This window comes from Gopherus flavomarginatus, chromosome 3, assembly GCF_025201925.1.
Source record: "Gopherus flavomarginatus isolate rGopFla2 chromosome 3, rGopFla2.mat.asm, whole genome shotgun sequence".
NCBI lineage: Eukaryota > Metazoa > Chordata > Testudines > Testudinidae > Gopherus > Gopherus flavomarginatus.
In genome coordinates, this window is record NC_066619.1 from 45754229 (window position 1) to 45777407 (window position 23179).

Consider the following 23179-nt stretch of genomic DNA (forward strand, 5'->3'; position numbering starts at 1 on the left):
TTCCACAGGTCATGATGGTGGAGTTGCTGAGCACTAGGCCCTCTTTCACACTGCCCTGATTATCCTCAGGCTCAGTCAGGTTGGTGTGGAGCTCCCCTCCCAGGGAATAGGACTTAGGATTTGGCCCATCGTTATTAGTAATAAATAAATGTTAGTAATTGCCAGGTTAATGGGTTAAAGCAGATAGTTTGGTCAATATTTCTGGCGGCTGCCTCGTACTCATGACTTCCATATTGTTTGTCTTCTGAAGCGCTGCTGAATACTTATATGGTAAGCTATTTGGGCTCTTCATTTTTCTGTGTGTACATCGCCTAGCACAGTAGAGCGCCAATCTTTGGTTGGGGCCTCGAGGCACTATCACAAGATACACAAGTTTTAATTATCATCACCATACAGAACACTTACTTTGAATGTTACAATAAATCTATGAACAATGGCCCCAGGAACAAATGCTAAAATAATTACCTTGAATGAGAATGTTAATAAAACTCTTGTCCTTCACTTGCAGATGGATAGAAGAGGAGGCACTGAAGGGTGGCTACAATGTTGAGATTAAAAACATTACAGATGAGATGGGAGTACTTGGCATAGCAGGTCCATTTGCACGAAAGGTTCTCCAGAAACTGACCATTGAGGATCTTAGCGATTCTGCATTTAAATTTCTTCAGTCCAGACATATTAAACTTTCTGATATTGCTGCTACTGCTATTAGGATATCCTATTCAGGTAAGAGGTAGGGAAAACAGACTATCAAAATAATCGGACAGCCAGGAAAACAACTGGTATGACTAAAATTATGTTGAGAAATGAAACTGATTATGTGTTTGAAATTATAAACAAACATAAGTGAGAGAGAAACGGTACATTGATTGTCAAACATTTTCTGGTCAGGAACTAAGATTTCCAAGATCTATCAGACTCCACATGTATTTTTCTTTTTTTACAGAACTAAAGGCCAGTTTCGAAAACTGTGATCTTTGGCAGGAAACCAGTGTTAAGGAATGATTCTTAATTACTACTAAATTAGTATCTGTAAAGTGCCTTGAAAACAGAAAGTATAGGTGCTAAGTTTTTATTATTTCCCCTTTTTTCTATGCCAGTCACTTTTTATTTTAATTTGTCTCTATGTGCATCTCTACCATACTGGGCCAAATTCAGAGCTCAGTCCGAGGCAGTCCATATTGGTGTAACTGACATCTTCCAGTTTATGTATTACACCAGTGTAGACTTAGACTTGAGTGATTTACCAATTGATAATTTATATGTTCCTTAAACATCATCTCTGATTTTGGCCTTCTTTCCTGTCCTCTTCTTACTGAATCGTTTATTTCCCAGGTTTGGATCATCAATTTAAATTAAAGTAATAGTGCCATAGTTTATGTACTGAGGTACAATTCTTTCAGGAGCTCCTGTGGGGAAGGGAAATTTCTGCACTCTCTTTCTAGTGAGTTCTGTGTAATAGGGAAATTTAGCCCTAATTTTCATAGCACTTCTCTCTGGAGTAATAATGCTAGCATTAAATATATTGGGATTATTTAATTCTAGATTTGATTAGTCTGTTAACTTTGGTTTTATAACAGGTGAACTGGGTTGGGAACTCTACCACAGAAAAGAAGATTCTGCAACTCTGTACAATGTTATCATGGAAGCAGGCCAGGAAGAAGGAATCGATGACTTTGGAACTTATGCTCTGAATGCCTTAAGGCTGGAAAAAGCTTTCCGGGCCTGGGGAGCAGAGGTTTGAAAACAGTTACTTTTACCATTTGATTTTTTTTTATACATGTTTTAGTTGCAGCTAGTGTGACCAAGTTCCTCCTCTACCTTGGTGGGTCCTGCACTTATTGGCAGATTTTCTCACCTCAGTTATCTTCCCCACAGTCTGGATCAGCTCCTCCTGTGTCTGATCAGGAGTTGGAAGGTTTAGGGGGAACCCGGGCCTGCCCTCTACTCTGGGTTCCAGCCCAGGGCCCTATGGATTGCAGCTGTCTATAGTGCCTCTTGTAACAGCTGCATGACAGTTACACCTCCCTGGGCTACTTCCCCGTGGCCTCGTCCAAACACCTTCTTTATCCTCACCACAGGACCTTCCTCCTGGTGTCTGATAACACTTGTACTCCTTAGTCTTCCAGCAGCACACCCTCTCACTCCCAGCTCCTTGTGCTTCTTGCTCCCAGCTCCTCATGCTTCTTGCTCCCAGCTCCTCACACACACTTCCTCTCCTCTGGCTCCCCCTCACCAGACTGGAGTGAGCTCCTTTTTAAACCCAGGTGCCCTGATTAGCCTGCCTTGATTGGCTGCAGGTGATCTAATCAGCCTGTTTGCTTTAATTGGTTCTAGCAGGTTCCTGATTACTCTAGTGCAGCCCCTGCTCTGGTCACTCAGGGAACAGAAAACTACTCATTCAGTGACCAGTATATTTGCCCTCTACCAGACTCCTGTACCCCACTGGTCTGGGTCTGTCACATATCCCTCCCCCCTGCTCAACACCAAGCGGTTGGGCAGCTTGGGAAGCCAGACAGTGCACACGTGACAAGCCATCAGCATTGCCGTGACGGCTCCCTGCTCTGTGTTGCACACGGAACTGGAAAGGTTGGAGGGATAAGAACCACCTGGTCACCCTTCTGTTCTTCTCCTTGTTCCGCTGCATCCATTGAAGAGGGGCATGGTCAGTCACGAGGACAAATCTGCGCCCGAGCAAGTAGTAGCGCAATGCTTCCATGGCCCATTTTATGGCAAGGCACTCTCTCTCCACCACTGCATATTTTTGTTCTCTCGGAAGGAGTTTCCTACTGAGGTAGAGAATTGGGTGTTCGTCTTCCCCGACCATCTGTGATAGAACGGCCCCCAATCCTACTTCCGATGCATCTGTCTGCAGGATAAATTCCTTGGAGAAATCAGGGGCTATCAGTACAGGGTTACTGCAGAGGACAGTCCGTAGGTCTGTGAATGCTTCCTCTGCTGCGTCAGACCATCTCCATCTCCTGATCTCCAGATCAGGTCCACGGGCTTTCACTAGGTCTGTCAAGGGGCTTGCCCTTGTGGCAAAGTGAGGGATAAATTGTCGGTAATACCTCACTACTCCTAGGAATGCCCGGACTTGTTTCTTGCGATGCGGTTGGGGCCAATTTTGGATGGCCTCCAACTTGTTCACTTGGGGTTTTACCTGACCTTTTCCCACAATGTAGCCAAGATATTTGGCCTCTGTAAACCCTACAGCGCACTTGGCAGGGTTTGCTGTAAGGCCAGCTTGCCTGACGGTATCAAGGACTGCCTCCACCTTCTCTAGGTAGGTTTCCCAGTCTGGGGTATGAATGACCACATCGTCCAAGTAGGCAGCAGCATAACTGTCGTGTGGGCGTAATAGCTTGTCCATGAGGCGCTGGAAAGTAGCTGGGGCCCAATGTAGTCCAAAAGGGAGGACAGTATATTGAAAAGACCCTCTGGTGTAGAGAACGCAGTCTTTTCCTTTGCGTCTTCCGCAAGGGGAATCTTCCAGTACCCCTTTGTCAAGTCTAGAGTAGTCAAATACCAGGCATTACCCAGACGGTCCACTAGCTCATCTATGCGAGCTATGGGGTATGCATCAAACTGGGATACTTCGTTTGGTCGCCAGAAGTCATTGCAAAACCTTGTGGTGTCATCAGGTTTGGGCACCAGCACGATTGGGCTGGACCATTGACTGTGGGATTCTTCAATGATCCCCAACTCCAGCATTTTTTTTACTTCTGCTTTTATTTCCTCCCTTTTGGCCGCTAGCACCCAATAGGGCCTCATTGTTATTCTGGCCCCAGGGTTCGTGATGATGTGGTGATATGTCTCGGTTGTTTGACCCGGTTTTATTGAGAACACATCTTGGTTCCGGAAGATCATCTCAGACACCTCATTCTTCTGGTCTGGTGTTAAATCAGGAGACACTCTCACCTGTTTGGAAAGCTTGTTTTCCTGGGTTAGGTCTTTTTGGACAGTTATGCACGCCTCTTGTGCATGCCAGGTTTTCAGAAGGTTGATGTGATAAATCTGTTCTTGTTTTCAGCATCCTGGCTGCCACACCTTGTAGGTTACTCCCCCCACGGGTTCAACCACCTCATAGGGTCCCTGCCATTGGGCCAGAAGCTTGCTTTCTGCCATGGGTACCAACGCCATCACCTGATCGGAACTGTCGGACTTTTGCCTGGGCGATTGTAATGGGTTCTCTGGGCCTCCTGTGCCTTTTCCAAATATTCCCGTACAATAGGGGTGACCCGGGCTATCCAGTCTCGCATCTGTATTACATGTTCTATTATATTTCTCTCCTCATTGGGTTCCTCTTCCCAGATCTCTTTGGCAATATCTAGTATGCCACGGATGTGACACCTGTATAATAACTTGAAGGGGGAAAAACCCAGCTGAGGCCTGAGGTACCTCCCAGACAGCAAACATAAGATAGGGTAGTAGGGTGTCCCAATCCTTCCCGTCCTGACTTACCTCCTTCCGTATCATAGCCTTGAGGGTTCGGTTAAACCTTTCTACCAACCCATCAATCTGCGGATGGTAGACTGAAGTTCTCAGGGTATGTATATGGAGCAGCCTACAGAGGTCCTTCGTTAGTTTTGACATAAATGGGGTTCCTTGGTCTGTTAATATCTCCTTTGGTAGCCCCACTTGGGCAAAGATCCCCACCAGCTCTTTGGTTATCGTTTTAGAGGCTGTGTTCCGCATGGGGACGGCTTCTGGGTAGCGAGTAGCATAGTCCAAAACAACAAGTATATATTGGTGGCCCCGAGCCGTCTTCTCCAGGGGTCCCACTAGGTCCATGGCTATTCACTCAAAGGGAACTTCTGTTATGGGAAGGGGTACTAAAGTTGCCCTCAGGTGGAGACGGGGACTGTGCAGCTGACACTCTGGGCAGGATGCACAGTACCTCCGCACTTCTTCATGTACTCCGGGCCAGAAGAACCGTCGTAGGACTCATGCCAGGGTCTTCTCTACCCCCAAGTGCCCCCCAAAAAGATGACTATGAGCAAGACTTAATATAGCGTTCTGGTGTTTTTGAGGTATTAGGATCTGCTGTACCTTCTGCCCCTGTACTGGTGCCACCCGGTATAAGAGATTCTTCTTCATTATGAAGTACGGTCCTGGTCCCTGAGTTTTCCCTTCCACGGGGACCCCATCTATTTCAGTCACTTCCTTTCTAATGTTGTCGTACCTTGGGTCTTCAGCCTGGTCCTGTCCAAAATTTCCTCTTCCGGGGCTACTCTGCCCAGGATCTAGGGGCCCAGTCTCTGTTGCCTCTACTGGTTCAGAAGCATTAGGGTGGGGGTCAGACTCGAGTGCTTCTCCCTCCTGGGTGGCCTCCTTTTCGGCTGCTCGGGTCCGCCCACCTGCGAGAGTGACCCTCTGGCTTTGGGTCAGTATTCGGGTTCCCAAGGCCTTCGCTGCCCTCCTTTCCTTTTACGACTTTCTACCCTGTCTGGGAATGGAAAATAAATCTGGGGATATTTCAGAGAACACTGGGGTTGACAGTCTACTGTGGATGCCTCACTAACTTCAGGGTTCCCCTCTTTCTCCAATCCTCCTACTGAGAGTAAGTCTCCAAACCCTGGGAAATCCCTCCCTGTGAGCACCAGGTATGGGAGTTTAAGGACTATGCCTGCTGCTACCTCAGTAGTGTTCCCCTGAATCTCGATTTCTACTGGGATAGTGGGGTAATAACCAGCTGTCTCATGGACTCATGTTATCCCCGTACGCTTAGCCCGTGGCAGCTGACTGCAGTTCATGAGCTTCCCCAAGACAAGCGTGATAGCATTCCCTGAATCAACCAGTGCCGTGGTCTCTACCCCATTTAGCTTTACTGGTCTGGTGTACATATTTTGAGTTAGTGAGACCCCCACATGGTGGATTAGGGAGCATAAGTCTGCCCAGTTCCCCAGGTTACACTGCATAGGCTCCTCAGCATTGGGACACTGTGCAGCTGTATGTCCCCACTCCCTGCAGGCATAACATCTGTATGGGGCCTTGGGCATTCCCCGGTCTCTTGGTTTGGACAGTCTAACTTCACAATCCTCTTCTCTCTCAGTCCTCCGACTCTTTGTGGCTTCTGGTGGGCCTTCAGCTCCTCTCTTTTTCCACCTGTGATCTCCTGGTTGCCCAGTCACCTGAGCTCTAGGGCTTGGTGCCGCTAGTTTAACCCAGGGTGCCTCTTCCTTAACTGGTCGGGTCAGCTCCCTTGCTGTTTTTCGCCACTCTACCAGTGCAACAACCTCATCATAGGTGGAGGGTTCTTTCTGGCTTACGCAAGCACGAAGGTCTGGCGGTAGTCCCCTCATGTATCGGTCGATGACCAGAACCACTAGTATCTCTTCCGGACTCCAAGATTCCGTTCGCAACCACTTTTGTGCGAGATGGATGAGGTCATACAATTGGGACCGCGGGGTTTTGTTTTCCTGGTACCTCCACTCATGATACCACTGGGCCTGCAGTTGTTACCCCAGATCTGGCCAGGATCTCTACTTTCAGCTGGGGGTAGTCTGCTGCAGCCTCTTCAGTCAGATCATAGTAGGCCTTCTGGGCCTCCCCACAGAGGAATGGGGCAAGGATGCCAGACCACTGATCTCAAGGCAGGCCTCCCTTAGGGCTGTCCTCTCAAAGGCCAGAAGGTATGCCTCTACATCATCATCCCGCGTCATTGTCTGCAGCTAGTGGCTGGCCCGTACGATCTGCATCTCATCATGGCCATGGTTCAGCTCTGTAAGGGTATTTGCCTGGTTTACCAGTTACCGCAACATAGCTTGAGAAGCCTGGTCCATCAGCAGGCGATTAGTCTCCTGCTGCAGCCGCACTGCCTCCTGTTGGGTGCCTGCCTGAACACGGATAGCCTCCTGCTGGGCCGCTGTAGCTTGTATCAGTGCCCGCACTAAGTCATCCATTGTGGTGGAAAAAAAAACAACACTCTCTCTTTTTTTTTTTTTTAAATCAGCCTCCTTCTTCTGCCGCGCTGTGCACACCAGATCCCACCCCTGACACCAGTTGTGACAAAGTTCCTCCTCTAGCTTGGTGGGTCCTGCACTTATTGACAGATTTTCTCACCTCAGTGATCTTCCCCACAGTCTGGATCAATTCCTCCTGTGTCTGATCAGAAGTTGGGAGGTTTAGGGGGAACCCGGGCCTGCCCTCTATTCCGGGTTCCAGCCCAGGATTGCAGCTGTCTATAGTGCCTCTTGTAATAGCTGCATGACAGCTACAACTCCCTGGGCTACTTCCCCATGGCCTCCTCCAAACACCTTCTTTATCCTCACCACAGGACCTTCCTCCTGGTGTCTGATAACGCTTGTACTCCTTAGTCCTCCAGCAGCACACCCTCTCACTCTCAGCTCCTTGCGCCTCTTGCTCCCAGCTTCTCACACGCACTTCCTCTTCTCTGGCTCCACCTCACCAGACTGGAGTGAGCTCCTTTTTAAACCCAGGTGCCCTGATTAGCCTGCCTTGATTGGCTGCAGGTGATCTAATCAGCCTGTCTGCCTTAACTGGTTCTAGCAGGTTCCTGATTACTCTAGTGCAGCCCCTGCTCTGATCACTCAGGGAACAGAAGCCTGCTTCTCCTGAGGCCGGTAGTGTATTTCCCTTCTACCGCTCTGCTGTAGAGGAAGGAGGGAGAGGGCTGCTGCTACTGCTGTTCCTGCTGCTGTTCCTGCTCCTGCTGCTCCTCTGGCTGGGCTAGACACCACTACCCATCCCTCTCTCTGCTATCTGCTTACTGGCTGGCTAGTGGATTCCCCCCCCTCGGTTGCTGCTGTTACTCCACCTACAGCCCTTGAGCGGGATGGGCTGCTGGCCTGCTTCCCAGAGAGGAGGGGAGTGAGGGATCCCAGCTCTTGTTGCTGAGGACACCATCTGAGTGGGGTCCCTCCTGCCTGGACACCAGACCATCACCACCTGGAGCTGCTGTGGCTGCTGTGGCTGTTGCTGGGGAGCTCTTGGTGCCCGGAGGAGGAGAGGAAGGAGAAGAGGACTACCCGCTGCTGGAGACCGTATGAAGACCACTGTGCAGAGGGCTTTTCTGGACTGAGTCTTTTTCGAACTGTGCTCTTGTGGTGAGGGTTTGGACTGTGTCTGCTGGGGCACCGGGAGTGTGGTGTGGAGCCTGCCCCTGGTCCATCCCTGTCCCCTTTCGCCCCCACCACCAGTGTTGCCCCCTTCAACACCCCTGCTGGCTGTTTTCCTTCTGCTTCAGACTCCTACCTCTGGGACTGAACTGCTTGCCTGGCTCACCAGCCTACTTCCATCATTTGGGCCTGCAGCAGCAGCGGCCAAGCATTGACTTTTGCACAAGTGCCTGTGGATGCACCACCTCCCCCCTCATACTGGACTGACACCCTCCCCTTTGCCACATTTGTCCACCCCACCTATTTCCCTCTGCTGCCTGATAGTTCTGCCCCAGCCCTGTAGCTGTCCCCGCGGTCCCTCTACCCCAATCTCAGCTCGCCCTTTCCCCCCACCCTGTGTTCCCCCAGCCCTGATCGGTTCCCCCTCATGCGCCCACGCCCCCTCTCAGGCGCTTGTGCCCTTCCCCATTTGGTTTCCCCTTGTTCACTGCACTCCCCCCTCTGCTGTTGCCCCCCCCGCTCCCCTAGTGCAACTGGAGGAGCCAGAACCCCCCTCTGCGTTGGTGCCCTGCACCAATCCCACCCGTAGTCCTTGGTTGCTCCCTACACCCCTTTAGCCTTCCCCTTCTGGCGCCCTCCTCCCCTGCCTGCAGCCTAGCGGGGAAGGGTGGCTGCCTCCTCTCCTTCCCCTCCCCTCGCTGTTTGTCCCCCTCCCCGCTCTCGTTATGGCGGGGGATGCGGCGGGGGAGACCCCTCGCAATGCTCCCACTACCCCTCCTCCACCTGCCCCCGTGTCCACTGCCCAAGCCTCTACCTCGACCGCCGCTGCTGATCCACCTACCACCACCCCTGCTGGGGCACTGGCAGCAGCGAGTACTGGGGAGACCTCCGTTGCTGCCACGTCTCTCGCCCCTTCTGATTCGGGGGGAGCCCCCCCAGCCGGTGGGAAGGGTCGGGGTGGGAAGAAGGGTAAGGGCCCCGCTAGAAAGGCCAGGCCCTCCATGGCGGAGACTGCCCCCGCTGCCGCAGCCCCGCTACCGGCTGCGGCGTCCCTCCCCGCTGTTCCCTCCACCAGCTCTGCAGGTGTCCCTCCCTCGGCCCCCAGGGCGTACGCCCAGGTAGCAGCGGCCCCCCCCGCCTGCCGCTGCTCCTCCGCCCGCCACTTCCGCCACCATCTACAGCGGCTGGGGCCCCTTTCCCACTTTGACCAGGAAGCACGGCGTCCGTTGCCTCCTGGTGCCCGCCTCGCCCCACGTGGAGACCTACGTGCGGGCGTTAGCCAGGGTAGTGGGGCCCACGGCCATCGTGGCGGCCTCCAAAATGTACAGGAAGGTGGTCTTCTTCCTGGCATCGGAGGCTGCCGCCCAGGAGGCGGTAGAGACGGGCCTGGCGGTGGGGGGCGTGTTCGTCCCCCTGGAGCCGTTAGAAGACCTCGGGGTCCGCTTGATCTTGACCTCCGTCCCTCCCTTCCTGCCCAATGCCGCCCTGCTGCCCGCCCTTTCTGCCCTGCGACGCCCCATCTCTGTCATCAGCCCTCTCCCCTTGGGCTGCAAGGACCCCGCCCTCCGTCATGTTCTCTCATTCCGCCGGCAAGTGCAGCTTCAACTGCCGCCGGCGGCGCGTGGCGGAGAGGCGCTCGAGGGGTCCTTTCTGATCCCTTACCAGGGAGCCCACTACCGGGTGCATTACTCAACGGGGGAGGCCCGGTGCTACCTCTGCCAGGCGATGGGGCACGTCCGGAGGGACTGTCCCTTGGCCCAGCACGGAGGAGCGTCCGGGACCCCCGAGCCCCGGCAAGGCGCCGGCCCTGTCATCGCCGGTCCCCCTAGCTGCCCGGCACCCGAAGCTGCCCCTCCTCCTCCTTCTCGATCCACCTCTGTGGAGGAGGGTGTGGCGGGGCTACCGCCGGCCGTGGGAGAGGGCTCGTCCCAGGGGTACTCCTCCCCGGTTTCTGCTGTCCCACCACTGCCTCCTCGAGTCCCTGAGCCATTGCCCTTGCCCCCCGAGCCGACCCCTGTTAGCCAGCCCCCGGATGTTGCCATGGAGGGCTGGTCCTTAGTGCAGGGGAAGCGGGGCAAGCGGAAGGCTCGAGTTTCTTTACATCCTTCGGATTCGGAGGCCCCCCGGAAGAGCAGGAAGGGGGGCGCCGATGTCGAGTCTTCCGCCTTGTCCCCCGATGACTCCCAGTTTGTGGTGCCGGCTGGGGATGCCGTGGCAGCACCGGAAGGTGACACCGCCCCTCCTCCGGGGTCCCTTCCCGTGGATGCCCCTGAGGGAGCCTCTCTCGCCCCCTTCCCACTTGGCGTCTCTGAGAGCGCCGCGGTGGGTATCGCCTCGGGTGCTGGCGGGGAGGGCCCTGGGGTGGTGGACTGTGATCTCCCTCCCATCTACGCAGAAATCGAGGCCCTGGGTTTGACCCTGGTCACGCAGGGGGAGGATGACCCTCTGCCGGCGGGCCTCGATCTGGGCGCCCTCACTACATCCCCCCTGTCCCTGGGTTCCCTTCCCCTACCCGCTGTTTCTGCTCCCACCTCTGAGGGTCCCCTGGAATCTTCCCTCGACTCGGCTGCGGGTGGCACTCTGTTGGCAGCTGCCGAGCCCCTTGGGGCGACGGCCAGTGCCCCACTGCCGAGACCCGCTTCCCAGGGGGTGTCCCTCTTGGGTGTGGAGGACCCACCCTCCTTCCTCAGCGGGGACCCCATTGACCACCATCTCTCTCTGGATGCCGAGGCTGCCACACGTGCCACAGTGGCTGAGCCCGGCATCATTAGGGGTCCCCTGCCCACTTCCCAGATCCTTGAGCCTGGCCAGGAGGAGCCACCTTCTGGCGTCTCACCTATGGAGGCTCCGGATCCTGCCTCTACCTCCTTCCCGGATTCTCTCCCTGATCCCCGCCCTACTCCTGTTGGCTCTGTCCTTGTCCCCCCCACTTCCTGTGATGCCAGTGCCGCCCCTGGCGATACCTCCCAGGGAGCGGATTCACTAGTTCTTTCCTGTCCCGACCCCTCAGGGGCTGCTGTTCTCCTTCCACCGCCCCTTCTTGAATCTGGGAGCGGGGCGGGTCATGTGGCGTCGGTCCATCTGCTGCCACGTTGGGGATCTGCCCCCTGCCTACCCGCCTTGGTGGGCCACGGGGCTGTGACGGGGGCCCCACTGGGGGCCAGTCATAGATCAGTGACCCCACCACCCCATGCGCTGAGGGAGGAGCTGCGGGAGTTCCTCGAGGACGTCCATGGCTCCCGGAACAAAGTCCATCTTGCGCTCCAGCGGTGGGGGGATTTCCATCAGGTCCTCCGGGCCGCGAGGGCCCTCATGGGGGAGGGTAAGAGGACCGGGAAGCAGGCCGCCGCGGCCTACCGGCGGGTCCGTGTCTTCCGTGACTCTTTACTCACCTTCGGGGTTGGTCACGGATTGCTGCGCGGCCTGCCGGAGGCCGTGGGCATGTCTGCCAGCGAGGATCCCCCCCAGCCCTCCTCATGGCACCGATCTTCCTTGCCACCTTAAACACCCGAGGCTGTAGGATGGGTCTCCGCAGGAGCCAGGTGCTCTCCTTCCTCCGGGAGGGGGGGGTACTCTGTGGTTTTCCTGCAGGAGACCCATACGGATCCAGCCGCTGAAGCTAGCTGGCGGCTGGAGTGGGGGGACGGGGCCTACTTTAGCCACTTCTCGGTCTGCGCGGCTGGAGTGGCGACCCTGTTCTCCCCCGACCTACGGCTCGAGGTGCTGGGGGTCGCCGAGGCTGTGCCGGGTCGCCTGCTGCACCTCCGGGTCCGCATGGAGGGGCTTGTGGTTAATCTCGTCAACGTTTACGCCCCAACATCGGCCCCGGAGAGGCTATGTTTTTATCAGCAGGCATCAGCCTTCCTCGGCTCCCTGGATCCTCGTGAGTGCCTGGTCTTGGGAGGGGATTTTAACACCACCCTCGAGGAACGGGACCGCTCGGGGACCGAGCAGTGCCCGGCAGCTGCGGACGTCCTCCGGGAGATTGTCGACCGCCACTCCCTGGTGGACGTCTGGCGCGACCACCATCCGGACGACGTCTCGACGTTCACCTTCGTCCGGGTGGAGGCCCATCGGTCGCGCCACTCCTGGCTGGACCGTATTTACCTGTCATGTTTCCACCTTTCACGGACCCACTCCTCCAGCATTCGGCCGGCCCCTTTTTCGGATCACCACCTTGCCACCGTGACGGCCTCTCTCTGCGCGGAGAGGCCGGGGCCGGCCTATTGGCACTTTAATAATAGTTTGCTGGAGGATGCGGGCTTCGTGGTGTCCTTCCGGGAGTAATGGCTGGCCTGGCGAGGGCAGAGGCGCGCCTTTTCCTCGGCGCGGCGGTGGTGGGATGTGAGGAAGGTGCGTGCCCGGCTCTTCTGCCGTGACTACACTCGGGGCGCCAGCCGACGGAGGGATGCAGCGATAGGGCAGTTGGAGTGGGAGGTCTTGGAGCTGGAGAGGCGTCTGGCTGCCAGCCCCGAGGATCCATCCCTCTGCGGAGCGTGCCGGGAGAAGCGGGAGGAGCTCCGGGCCCTTGAAGACCATCGGGCCTGGGGTGCTTTTGTTCGATCCCGCATCCACGTCCTTCGGGAGATGGATCACGGCTCCCGCTTCTTCTACGCCCTGGAGAAAAGGAGGGGGCCAAGAAGCATGTCACCTGCCTCCTGGCGGAGGATGGCACCCCCCTCACGGATCCGGCAGAGATGTGCCAAAGGGCCAGGGCCTTCTACGCCACTTCTTTCTCCCCGGATCCGACCGATCCTAACGCTTGCAGAGTGCTCTGGGACGGGCTCCCAACGGTCAGCACGGGTGGCCAGGACCGGCTAGAGTTGCCTCTTGCTTTGGCCAAGTTCTTGGAAGCCCTCCGTCGCATGCCCACCAATAAATCTACGAGTATAGATAGGCTGACCGTGGAGTTCTACCACGTGTTCTGGGACGTTCTCGGCCCAGACCTGGTCACTGTCTGGGCCGAGTCTTTGCAGAGCAAGTCCTCCCTCTCTCGTGCAGGCGAGCCGTACTCACCTTATTGCCGAAGAGGGGGGACCTCCGCGACTTACGGAATTGGCGTCCCATCTCGCTCCTCAGCGTGACTACAAAATCGTTGCAAAGGCCATCTTGATGTGACTAGGGTCCATGCTGGCGGACGTGGTCCATCCAGACCAGACCTACACCGTCCTGGGCCTCACAATCTTTGATAACTTGTATCTGGTCGGGACCTTCTGGAATTAGGGTGTAGGGATGGTCTGTCGTTCGCCCTCTTGTCCCTGGATCAGGAGAAGGCATTCGACAGGGTGGATCACGGGTATCTCCTGAGCACTCTGCGAGCATTCGGCTTCGGACCCCAGTTTGTGGGTTTTCTCCAGGTGCTGTACACTTCTGCAGAGTGTCTGTTCAGGCTCAACTGGACCCTGACCGAGACAGTCAGCTTCAGGTGGGGAGTACGGCAGGGGTGCCCCCTCTCGGGGCAGCTGTACGCTCTGGTGATCAAGCTCTTCCTCTGTCTCCTCTGCAGGAGGTTGACGGAGTTGGTGCTTTGGGAGCCAGAGCTGCAGCTGGTCCTGTCAGTGTACGCCGACGACGTGCTCCTCGTGGTCCAGGACCTGGGCGACTTGGCGCGGGTGGAGGCTTGCCAGGCTGTGTACTCGGCGGCCTCTTCTGCCCGGGTCAACTAGGTCAAGAGCTCTGGCCTGGTGGTCGGGGACGGGTGGCAGGCGAGCTCCCTCCCACCCACGCTTCAGGCCATCCGATGGAGCGCAGGTCCGCTGCTCTATCTCGGCGTTTACTTTTCTGCCACGCATCCGTCTCCACCGGAGAACTGGCACGGTTTGGAGGGCAGGGTGATGGAGCGGCTCCTGAAATGGACGGGACTACTCCGGTGCCTCTCCCTTCGAGGGATGGCACTGGTGCTTAATCAACTGGTCCTGTCCATGCTCTGGTACCGGCTAACACCCTGGTCCCGGCCCCGGATTTCCTGACCAACCTCCGGATGGCGATTCTGGAGTTCTTTTGGCCAGGAATGCACTGGGTCTCTGCAGGGGTCCTCCACCTGCCCCTGGAGGAGGTGGAGTAGGGCCTGAAGTGCCTACCCACTCATGTCCATGTCTTCCGCCTCCAGGCCCTGCAGAGGCTCCTGTATGGTGCAGGTAGTCCCGGCGTGGCGTGTATTGGTGCATGCCTTCCTCCGCCGCTTCCGAGGGCTCTGATGCGACTGGTAGCTCTTATACCTTCATCCAAGAGGTCTTCCACGAGACCTCTCCGGGCTGCTGGTCTTCTACCAAGACCTCCTCCGGACCTGGAAGGTCTTTTCAACGACCAGGTCCATGGTGGCCACCATGGGGGTTGATCTCCTCGCGGAGCCTCTGCTACACAACCTCCAGCTTCGTGTGCAGGTGGCAGAGTCCCCTGCAGTGCCCCAGAGGCTGGTCTTGGTGGGAGTCACCAGGGTCGGAGACCTCCTGGACTACGGCCGGGGAGACTGGCTGGATCCCCTGACGCTCGCTCAGCGCATGGGGCTCTCCAGCCCTCATACTCCCCAGCGCATACTTCAAAGAGTGAAGGCCGCTTTACAGCGCGCTGCTTGGGCCTACCTCGACCAGGTCCTGCGAGAGGGCACGCCCCGCCCACCCTCCACCCCTGGCCCCATGGACATTTTTATCGTGCCCCTGCCCCGTGGACCCAATCAGCCCCCCACCCTTTCAGTGCGAGCCGGCTGCACGATCTGCAGCTGGTTCTGTTCCAGACCGCGCCAAGGAAACATCTGTACACGCTCGTGCTCCACACTCTTCACTACCTCACCCTCGCGTCCCGCCCCGATACCAAATGGCGGGACTTCCTGCCACCTCTCGAGGGCGAGAAGCCCTGGTGGGCCAGCTTACACTCTGCCCTGGTCCCGAGGCCTGCCGGGGATGTCAGTTGGCGGCTCCTTCACGGGGCCATGAGCACGGACGTGTACTTGGCGCGGTTCACCCCATTCCCAACATCTGCCCTTTTTGTGGCATTAAAGAGACCCTGGCGCAAATTTATTTAGAGTTCGCCAGATTGCAGCTCCTGTTCCGTCTCCTCTTGAATATCTTATTGCGTTTTTGGTTGCACTTTTCCCCTCACCTTTTTATCTACGCACTCCTCATCCATGGCCCCACAAAGTTGCGGAATCTCCTATCAACCTCCTCTTGGCCCTGGCCAAACTAGCCATCTATAAAACCAGGGAGAAGGAGGTTGGCCGACAGGATTTCCTGCGACTGTGGGGCCTATTTCTGCTCCTCCGTCCGTTCATGCATCTGGGCAGAGTTCCTCTGGGCGGCGTCAACTGGCTCCCTTGATGCCTTCGAGGAGCAGTGGGCGTTATCTGGGGTTCTTTGCTCGGTGTCCCCATTAGGTTCCCTTTGTTTAGCCCTATAACCTCACTCCCGATCCTGTTTTTTCATTAGTTGTCCCACAGAATCATTTGGTGTCACAGACCTGTGGATCCTCCCCTTAGGCTGGGGGGAGGTCCTTTAGAAGTGGGCGGGCTTTGCCCGCCCACCTCCTGAATGCCAATAGGACCAGACTCCTGTACCCTACTGGTCTGGGTCTGTCACACTAGATAGAAAGAATTACATTTTCTGGGTTTCTCAATCTGCAATGGAGAAAAATTAGATGGATTTTATTTCAGTCAGGGAAAGCTACTATTACGACGAGCTGTGTCTTTCCCAGGTAAAAATAACTATTATACTCATTATATTTCTGGCAGAGAAACATCTATTTTGGATAAAAACAACGAGGAGTCCTGTGGCACCTTAAAGACTAACATTTATTTGGGCATAAGCTTTTGTGGGTAAAGAACCCACATCTGAAGAAGTGGGTTCTTTACCCACGAAAGCTTATGCCCAAATAAAACTGTTAGTCTTTAAGGTGCCACTGGACTCCTCATTGTTTTTGTGGATACAGACTAACATGGCTACCCCCTGATACTTGACATCTATTTTGGATGCACCTTATTTGTTCATGCTTGTGTTGATTTCATTATATTTTGACAAAATGTCTCATTTTTTACTGAGCTGTAGTTTTATTTTGTATCTTAAAAGATGCTACATTTTGTATTATGGATAGCATTAGGTACTCTGCTTAAAATTACACACATGCAGCTCTCAGTGAATTGCACTTGGCTAACAGAAGAATTTGACCCATTATACATAAAAAATAAAAAGGATTAAATGGAAAACTAGAAACAAAAGAAGTGAAAACAATGAGAGAACCTGTGGGGCCATCACTTACGGATTAAATATTTATTTTTCTAACAGATGAACTGTGACACTAATCCTCTGGAAGCTGGACTGGACTATTTTATCAAGTTAAACAAGGTATATCTGTATTATTTTAAAAGTTATGTTATCTGGAAGGTTCTTTACATAAATGTTTTAAAAGAAAAAACAATTTTCTGTGCATTGCAAATACAGAGAAAAAGGGGTGTTACACTAAAGTACAGTAACACCTCACTTAAAGTCGTCCCAGTTAACCTTGTTTCGTTGTTACATTGCTGACCAGTTAGGGAACATACTCGTTTAAAGTTGTGCAATGCTCCCTTCAAACGTCGTTTGGCAGCGGCCTTCTTTCTCCACTGCTTGCAGGAAGAGCAGCCCGTTGCAGCTAGTTGATGGGGGCTTGGAACCAGGGTGGATCGGCAGCCCTGCATCAGCTCCCCACTCCCCTAAGTTCCCTGTGCAGCAGCTGCCCAGCAGGCTATCAATTGCCGGCAGTTCAGCTGTCCCTCCCCCCACTGCCATGTGCTGCTCCTGCCCTCTGCCTTGGAGATGCTCCCTGAGACTCATGCTTGCTGTGCAGGGGGAGGGAAGGAAGAGAGAGGCTGTCAGGATGTCCCCCCTCCCCCCTGCTCCTGCACCCCACTTACCCCATCTTCCATAGAGCAGAGGGGACACATGAAAGGGCTCAGGATGGAGGGAGCTTGCTGGCAGCAGCTGCGGTCTCAGCAAGCTGATCTAATTAACAAGGCAGTGTACTTAAAAATAGGGTCAGCATACTTAAAGGGGAAATGCGCATCTCTCTCTCTCTCTCTCACACACACGGTATGTGTCTCTGTCTGCAATGCTGTCTCCCCTCCCTCCATTCCTGCTGCCTTGTAGAGTGTGAGAGTTAACCCTTGAGGGCTCAGCCAATTGCTAGTTCATCATTTAGCAGTAAGGCACTCCCTGGGAAATATCCCACCCTCTGACTCCTCCACCTCAACCAAGCTTCACAATTATCATCACTATGTACCAGTATAGTTGCATTTTTCAGGAACATAACTACAACGTTAAGTGAGGAGTTACTGTAATGCCTTTATTATGTGTAGCTTTGTTGCAAAAAAGATTTCACATTTTTCTCCACGTTTGTTTTTGCCAAAATTATATATTAGATCAAACAGTAGTAAATGTACCATCTATGTATGTACAAATACAAGTATGTACGTCTTTTTAACATATTAAAATAATAGCATTTTCAGTAGATTGGATATTTAAGGACCCTCGAGGCACGTATCATTGTTAAAGAAGACTAATGTACTAATTGCTCTGCTACATTTGTTTTAGAGAGAACCAGAAATGTTTCAATCTGCCTTCTATTATTTTATGAGTTGTTCAGTGCAGCAGTATTCTTTCTGCTCTGATGCTATATTTATTCTGATATAGTAAATATTATCATGAGCAATAGATATTTCAAAAGAATTGCTCAAAGTGAATTTGATGAATTAGATACAATAAGCTAAATCAGTGTTAGCGTAAAACTTAGTTATAAAGCCATTTAAGAGATTGCATCAGCAAAATGGATTGCTGCATAATTCGAAACGTAGGGAGTGGGACTGGGCTTAGGGCATAATATTGGTTGTATTTAAATATAAACGACAGGAATTAACACAAGTTTATACTTCTCTTTACTGACATAATTGTTTTGTGATAATTTATTGGCAAATTTTATACTGCATCAAACTTTATGTTCAAAATAATAGATTTAATTACTGCTTTTAATGGGCCTTTCAAACTATCTAACAATTAAAGGGTTAGTATCTAGAGTAGGTTAGACTCTGCTTTGAATTATATCAGGTGAGTCCATTAATTCTGATTGAGTCACCCTAGCTTTAAATTGGTGTAAATGAAATCAGAATTTGGCACAACATGCCAATTGTATTTACCCTAGTTATACAGATAATAGATCAATATTTTTCTTGTGGTTACACTTTGCAATCGTATTGAAGTCTACAGAATTTCTCCAGATGTACACTGATGCAAATTATCATCCAAGAGCCTGAAATATATATGCAAAGAGGTTTAATAATTATTAGAGTCTATTTCTGAAGTAATAGTTAATTTTCTTTTAAGCAGTAAGACAGAATAGACAGTTCATTAAAAGAGCACTGCGGTCAAGTGTTGCTATCTAAAGGAGAGGTTCAGTGATAGCCATAAAATTATAAAGTCCAGTTTGTACAGAAAAAAAAAATTGACAGAACATTGTTTTTATTTAGCAGTGCATATAGTGGGCATGACAGTGACATCTGAAGGTTCCAGTTGTATCCAGTTTTAAAGCCATTTTATCACAAAATATATCTCAAGTTTCACAGGGTGTAATATTCAAGTTCACAGATGGTAGCAAGAATAACCTAGTACTCAGTTCCAGGGTTAAAGCCCCTGCTTTACTTTCAGCTGTAAACACCTTGTCGGTGCCATCTCCTCTCAGTGCAAACATGATGAGTTCATGCCAAAGCCCCCCTGGGGATGCGCATCCTCTGATGTCGGCAGGCACGTCTGTAGTACATTGTGACAATGCATCCAATTGTATCTGGGATCTCTGACAGTCCACCAAAATTGCAACTTGGATTGTTGCAGTTCTTCACAGGCATGGTCATCAGGTCGCTGTCTCACACGAAATGGACCGTTTTGGTATATCAATCACAGGACAAACAGAAGCAAGGCTGATCTATCACAGTCATCATGAGGTGGAAGATTCTTTACTTCTGTATTATGGTGGCCCCAAGCATTTATATGGGGTAGCATACTACTGCGAGGCGAGGCCAAGTCCTCCCTGACAACCTGGAAGCCCATGTCTCCTCATTTACTTACTGCACGTCTTAAACATTGGCATGGTTACCTCACTGTTATAGTAGTCTATGTGCCAACAGAGGAATCTGACTCAGTTAAAGATCATTTCTATGATCAATTGGAACATCTAGTATGCACAGTCCCTGCACATGAAAATCTCATGATCGTGGGTGACATAAATGCAGTCACTGGCTCCCTGTGAACTGGATTTGAACAGGTCATTATGGTTCATGGTTCAAGCAGTGATGTGTACACCAAATGTCATGGATCTCTCATGATGGCATCACTCAGAAGGAGTTGGATCACATAATTACATGCGATAGGCATCTCTTCGCCTCCTGTAGAGTATATCGTGGTGCCGGGATGCACGGCAAACACAGGTCACCATCTAGTGGTTGCCCATATGGTGTTGATGCTCCAACACCAGGTAAGCCATCTGCAATGATGAAGAAGTTTGAAATTGACACACTCTATGTGCCAGGTTTAGCCAACAGGTTTTGTATTGACATCAGCAACAGATTCTTGGCTCTAGCTAATCTGCCAGATGATGTGGAGGTTGCCTGGTCCTTGTTCACTTCTGCCCTCAACCAATCGGCCGAGCAGAGAATTGGCTGTAGGCATCCAGCACGCCAACCATGTCTATCAGAAGAGGCCTTCCAGATAATTAATTTGAAGGCCGCAGTCCACCAGCATGGTGATAAGCACACTCGTAATCAGTTGAAGCAAAAATTTAACATCCTGGCACTCCGAGATCACGAGGCATGTTATAACCAAGTGACGGATGATGTCGAATTTGGCTTAACCAGGGGCAACTTGAAGCCAGCATTCTGCTCCATTTGCAATCTCAGCGGTCAAGAGGTAGTTACTACAAATGGCATCCTGAATGACATTCAAGGCCATCCATATAAATCGGATGATGACATTCTCTCACACTGCGTGGAACATTAGCTCAATGTCCTGAACCATCCTCCAGCTGCTGCTTGTTCAAAGCTGGATGATCTGGCAGTTCCGAATCCAGACATTTGTGCTGATCAGGGCCGGCTCCAGGCCCCAGCATGCCAAGCGTGTGCTTGGGGCGGCATGCCACGGGGGGCACTCTGCAGGTTGCCGGAAGGGCGGCAGGCAGCTCCAGTGGACCTCCCGCAGGCATGCCTGCGGAGGGTCCGCTGGTCCCGCCGCTCCGGTGGAGCATCCACAGGCACGCCTGCGGGAGGTCCACTGGAGCCGCGAGACCAGCGGACCCTCCGCAGCCATATCTGTGGGAGAGCCACCGAAGCCGCGAGACCGGCGAGCAGCAGAGCGCCCCCTGCAGCGTGCCGCCGTGCTTGGGGCGGCGAAATGGCTAGAGCCGGCGCTGGTGCTGATGGCACCTTCTTAGTGCTCCTAAAATGTGCTATTGATCCTGTAGCAGAATCACTTCTGATTCTGTGTGTGGAGAACTGGAATGCTGCCAACCACCTGGAAAGACGGTATTGTGATCTCACTCTATAAGGGCAAGGGATCGTGCTGCAAATGTAAGAGCTACAGGCTGATCACCTTGCTCTCTGTTTCAGGGAAGGTGTTTGCACATGTTTTGCTCGCATGACTGGAGCCTTTGCTACATCAGAAGCGTTGTCCCCAACAGTCAGGCTTTACAAGGAACATGTCCACATTAGACGCCATTTTGGGCCTTCATTTGTTGTTGGAGATACAGCGTGAGTTCAGGAATCCCCTGCACATAGCGTAGGTTAATCTTAAGCCTGCATTTGATTCAGTAGACCATATTGCATTATGGAAGGCCTTAAAGGGCATAGGTGTCCCTACCACTCTGCTGAACTTGATCAGAGAGCTACATAATGGAACCACTGCCCGTGTTCATCTGGGGAACTGGATGTCAGTGCCTTTTAAATCAATATCTAGTGTTAAGCAGGGTTGAGTTCTGGCCCCTGCACTCTTTTGTTGGGCAATGGATTTCATAATGCAGCATTCCATCAGGTCCATGGGCATCTCTCGCTCACAGATCTTGACTATGCTGATGACGTTGCTCTTTTAGTACAGAGCCCTGACAGGTTTCATGAGGCACTCCAACATATGGAGGAGGAGTCAGCTAAGATTGGTCTCCATGCTTCATGGTCAAAGACGAAACTGCAAAATCTAGGACCAGGTCCACCTGCGACTCCAATCTCTTTGAACAACAAAACTGTTGAATCAGTTTCCAGCTTTTCCTGTCTGGGTTCTATACTTATCAGCTCCTCCAATTCTCACACGGAGGTTCTCCGTATTGGCATCGCAGCATCTGCCATAGTTCGTTTACAACAGATATGGAATCAACATCACCTTAGTATGACAGCCAACTTCAGGGTTTATTCGAGCTGTATCCTTCCCATACTGTTGTACGGCTGTGAAACATGGACACTACACCGCGCAGACTGGACAAAGGTGGAGGCTTTCCACACAAAATGTCAACGTCATATACTGGACATAAAGTGGAATGACTTCATCTGTAATGCAGATGTTTATGGTTGCTCGGGTCTACAGACTACTGGAGCCATTGTTCACAGGCAGCGCCTTATGCTTTTCAGACTTGTTGCAAGGATGACACAAGACGTTCCAGCGAGTGCTGTTCTCTGGGTGGCTTGTAACATCCAGGATAAAATTCCACCAACCAAGGGGTGGAGGCAGCCCACAGGCAGACCCATTACATGGGCTCATCAAGTCTATTCCAATGTTGGACTCTCAGGCCGTCAAACCCTTGCATTTGTGCAGGAACGGACCACATGGCGAACGATTGCTATGACCAACTGTCTGGCTAAGCGTTGAAGAAAAGAAAGAAGCTGAAGGTTTTGGCAGCTGGATGAGGGCCATTGGATTTTTTAAGATTATACAGTATGCACGTTAGCTGGGTGTTTCTCCTAAACTGATCCATTGTGAAATAGTTAACAATATTGTTATTTGTATTGTCATCTTTAGATTTTAGAATTAACCACCCATTCCCATGAATTGGGCAACTACCGTCTCTCTATTGTTTAAGGCAGTGTGACAGACCCAGACCAGTGGGATACAGGTGTCTGGTAGAGGCCAAATATACTGATCACTGGATGAGTAGTTTTCTGTTCCCTGAGTGACCAGAGCAGGGGCTGCACTAGAGTAATCAGGAACCTGCTAGAACCAATTAAGGCAGACAGGCTGTTTAGAACACCTGCAGCCAATCAAGGCAGGCTAATCAGGGCACCTGGGTTTAAAAAGGAGCTCACTCCAGTCAGGTGAGGGGGAGCCAGAGGAGAGGAAGTGCGTTTGAGGAGCTGGGAGCAAGAAGCACGAGGAGCTGGGAGCAAGAAGCACAAGGAGCTGGGAGTGAGAGGGTGTGCTGCTGGAGGACTAAGGAGTACAAGTGTTATCAGACACCAGGAGGAAGGTCCTGTGGTGAGGATTCTTAGATTCATAGACTCTAGGACTGGAAGGGACCTCGAGAGGTCATCGAGTCCAGTCCCCTGCCCTCATTGCAGGACCAAATACCGTCTAGACCATCCCTGGTAGACATTTATCTAACCTACTCTTAAATATCTCCAGCGATGGAGATTCCACAGTCTCCCTAGGCAATTTATTCCAGTGTTCAACCACCCTGACAGTTAGGAACTTTTTCCTAATGTCCAACCTAAATCTCCCTTGCTGCAGTTTAAGCCCATTGCCTCTTGTTCTATCATTAGAGGCTAAAGTGAACAAGTTTTCTCCCTCCTCCTGATGACACCCTTTTAGATACCTGAAAACTGCTATCATGTCCCCTCTCAGTCTTCTCTTTTCCAAACTAAACAAACCCAATTATTTCAGCCTTCCTTCATAGGTCATGTTCTCAAGACCTTTAATCATTCTTGTTGCTCTTCTCTGGACCCTCTCCAATTTCTCCACATCTTTCTTGAAATGCGGTGCCCTGAACTGGACACAATACTCCAGTTGAGGCCTACCCAGAGCAGAGTAGAGCGGAAGAATGACTTCCCGTGTCTTGTTCACAACACACCTGTTAATGCATCCCAGAATCACGTTTGCTTTTTTTGCAACAGT

General features: G+C 52.3%; 2 protein-coding genes across 3 annotated transcripts in view; both read left to right on the forward strand.

Moving 5' to 3' along the window:
- Positions 1–1744, forward strand: part of LOC127046578 (dimethylglycine dehydrogenase, mitochondrial-like) — a 30053-nt gene extending 28309 nt beyond the window's left edge. The window contains exons 12-13 of the mRNA XM_050943748.1: positions 509–726; positions 1581–1744. Coding sequence (XP_050799705.1) covers positions 509–726; positions 1581–1744 — 382 coding nt within the window. The remainder of the gene's footprint in view (positions 1–508; positions 727–1580) is intronic.
- Positions 1–23179, forward strand: part of LOC127047949 (dimethylglycine dehydrogenase, mitochondrial) — a 105997-nt gene that overhangs the window by 53231 nt on the left and 29587 nt on the right. For both annotated transcript variants that reach the window (XM_050946925.1, XM_050946924.1), the window contains exons 12-14: positions 509–726; positions 1581–1738; positions 16355–16414. In XM_050946925.1, the coding sequence (XP_050802882.1) occupies positions 509–726; positions 1581–1738; positions 16355–16414 (436 nt within the window). The remainder of the gene's footprint in view (positions 1–508; positions 727–1580; positions 1739–16354; positions 16415–23179) is intronic.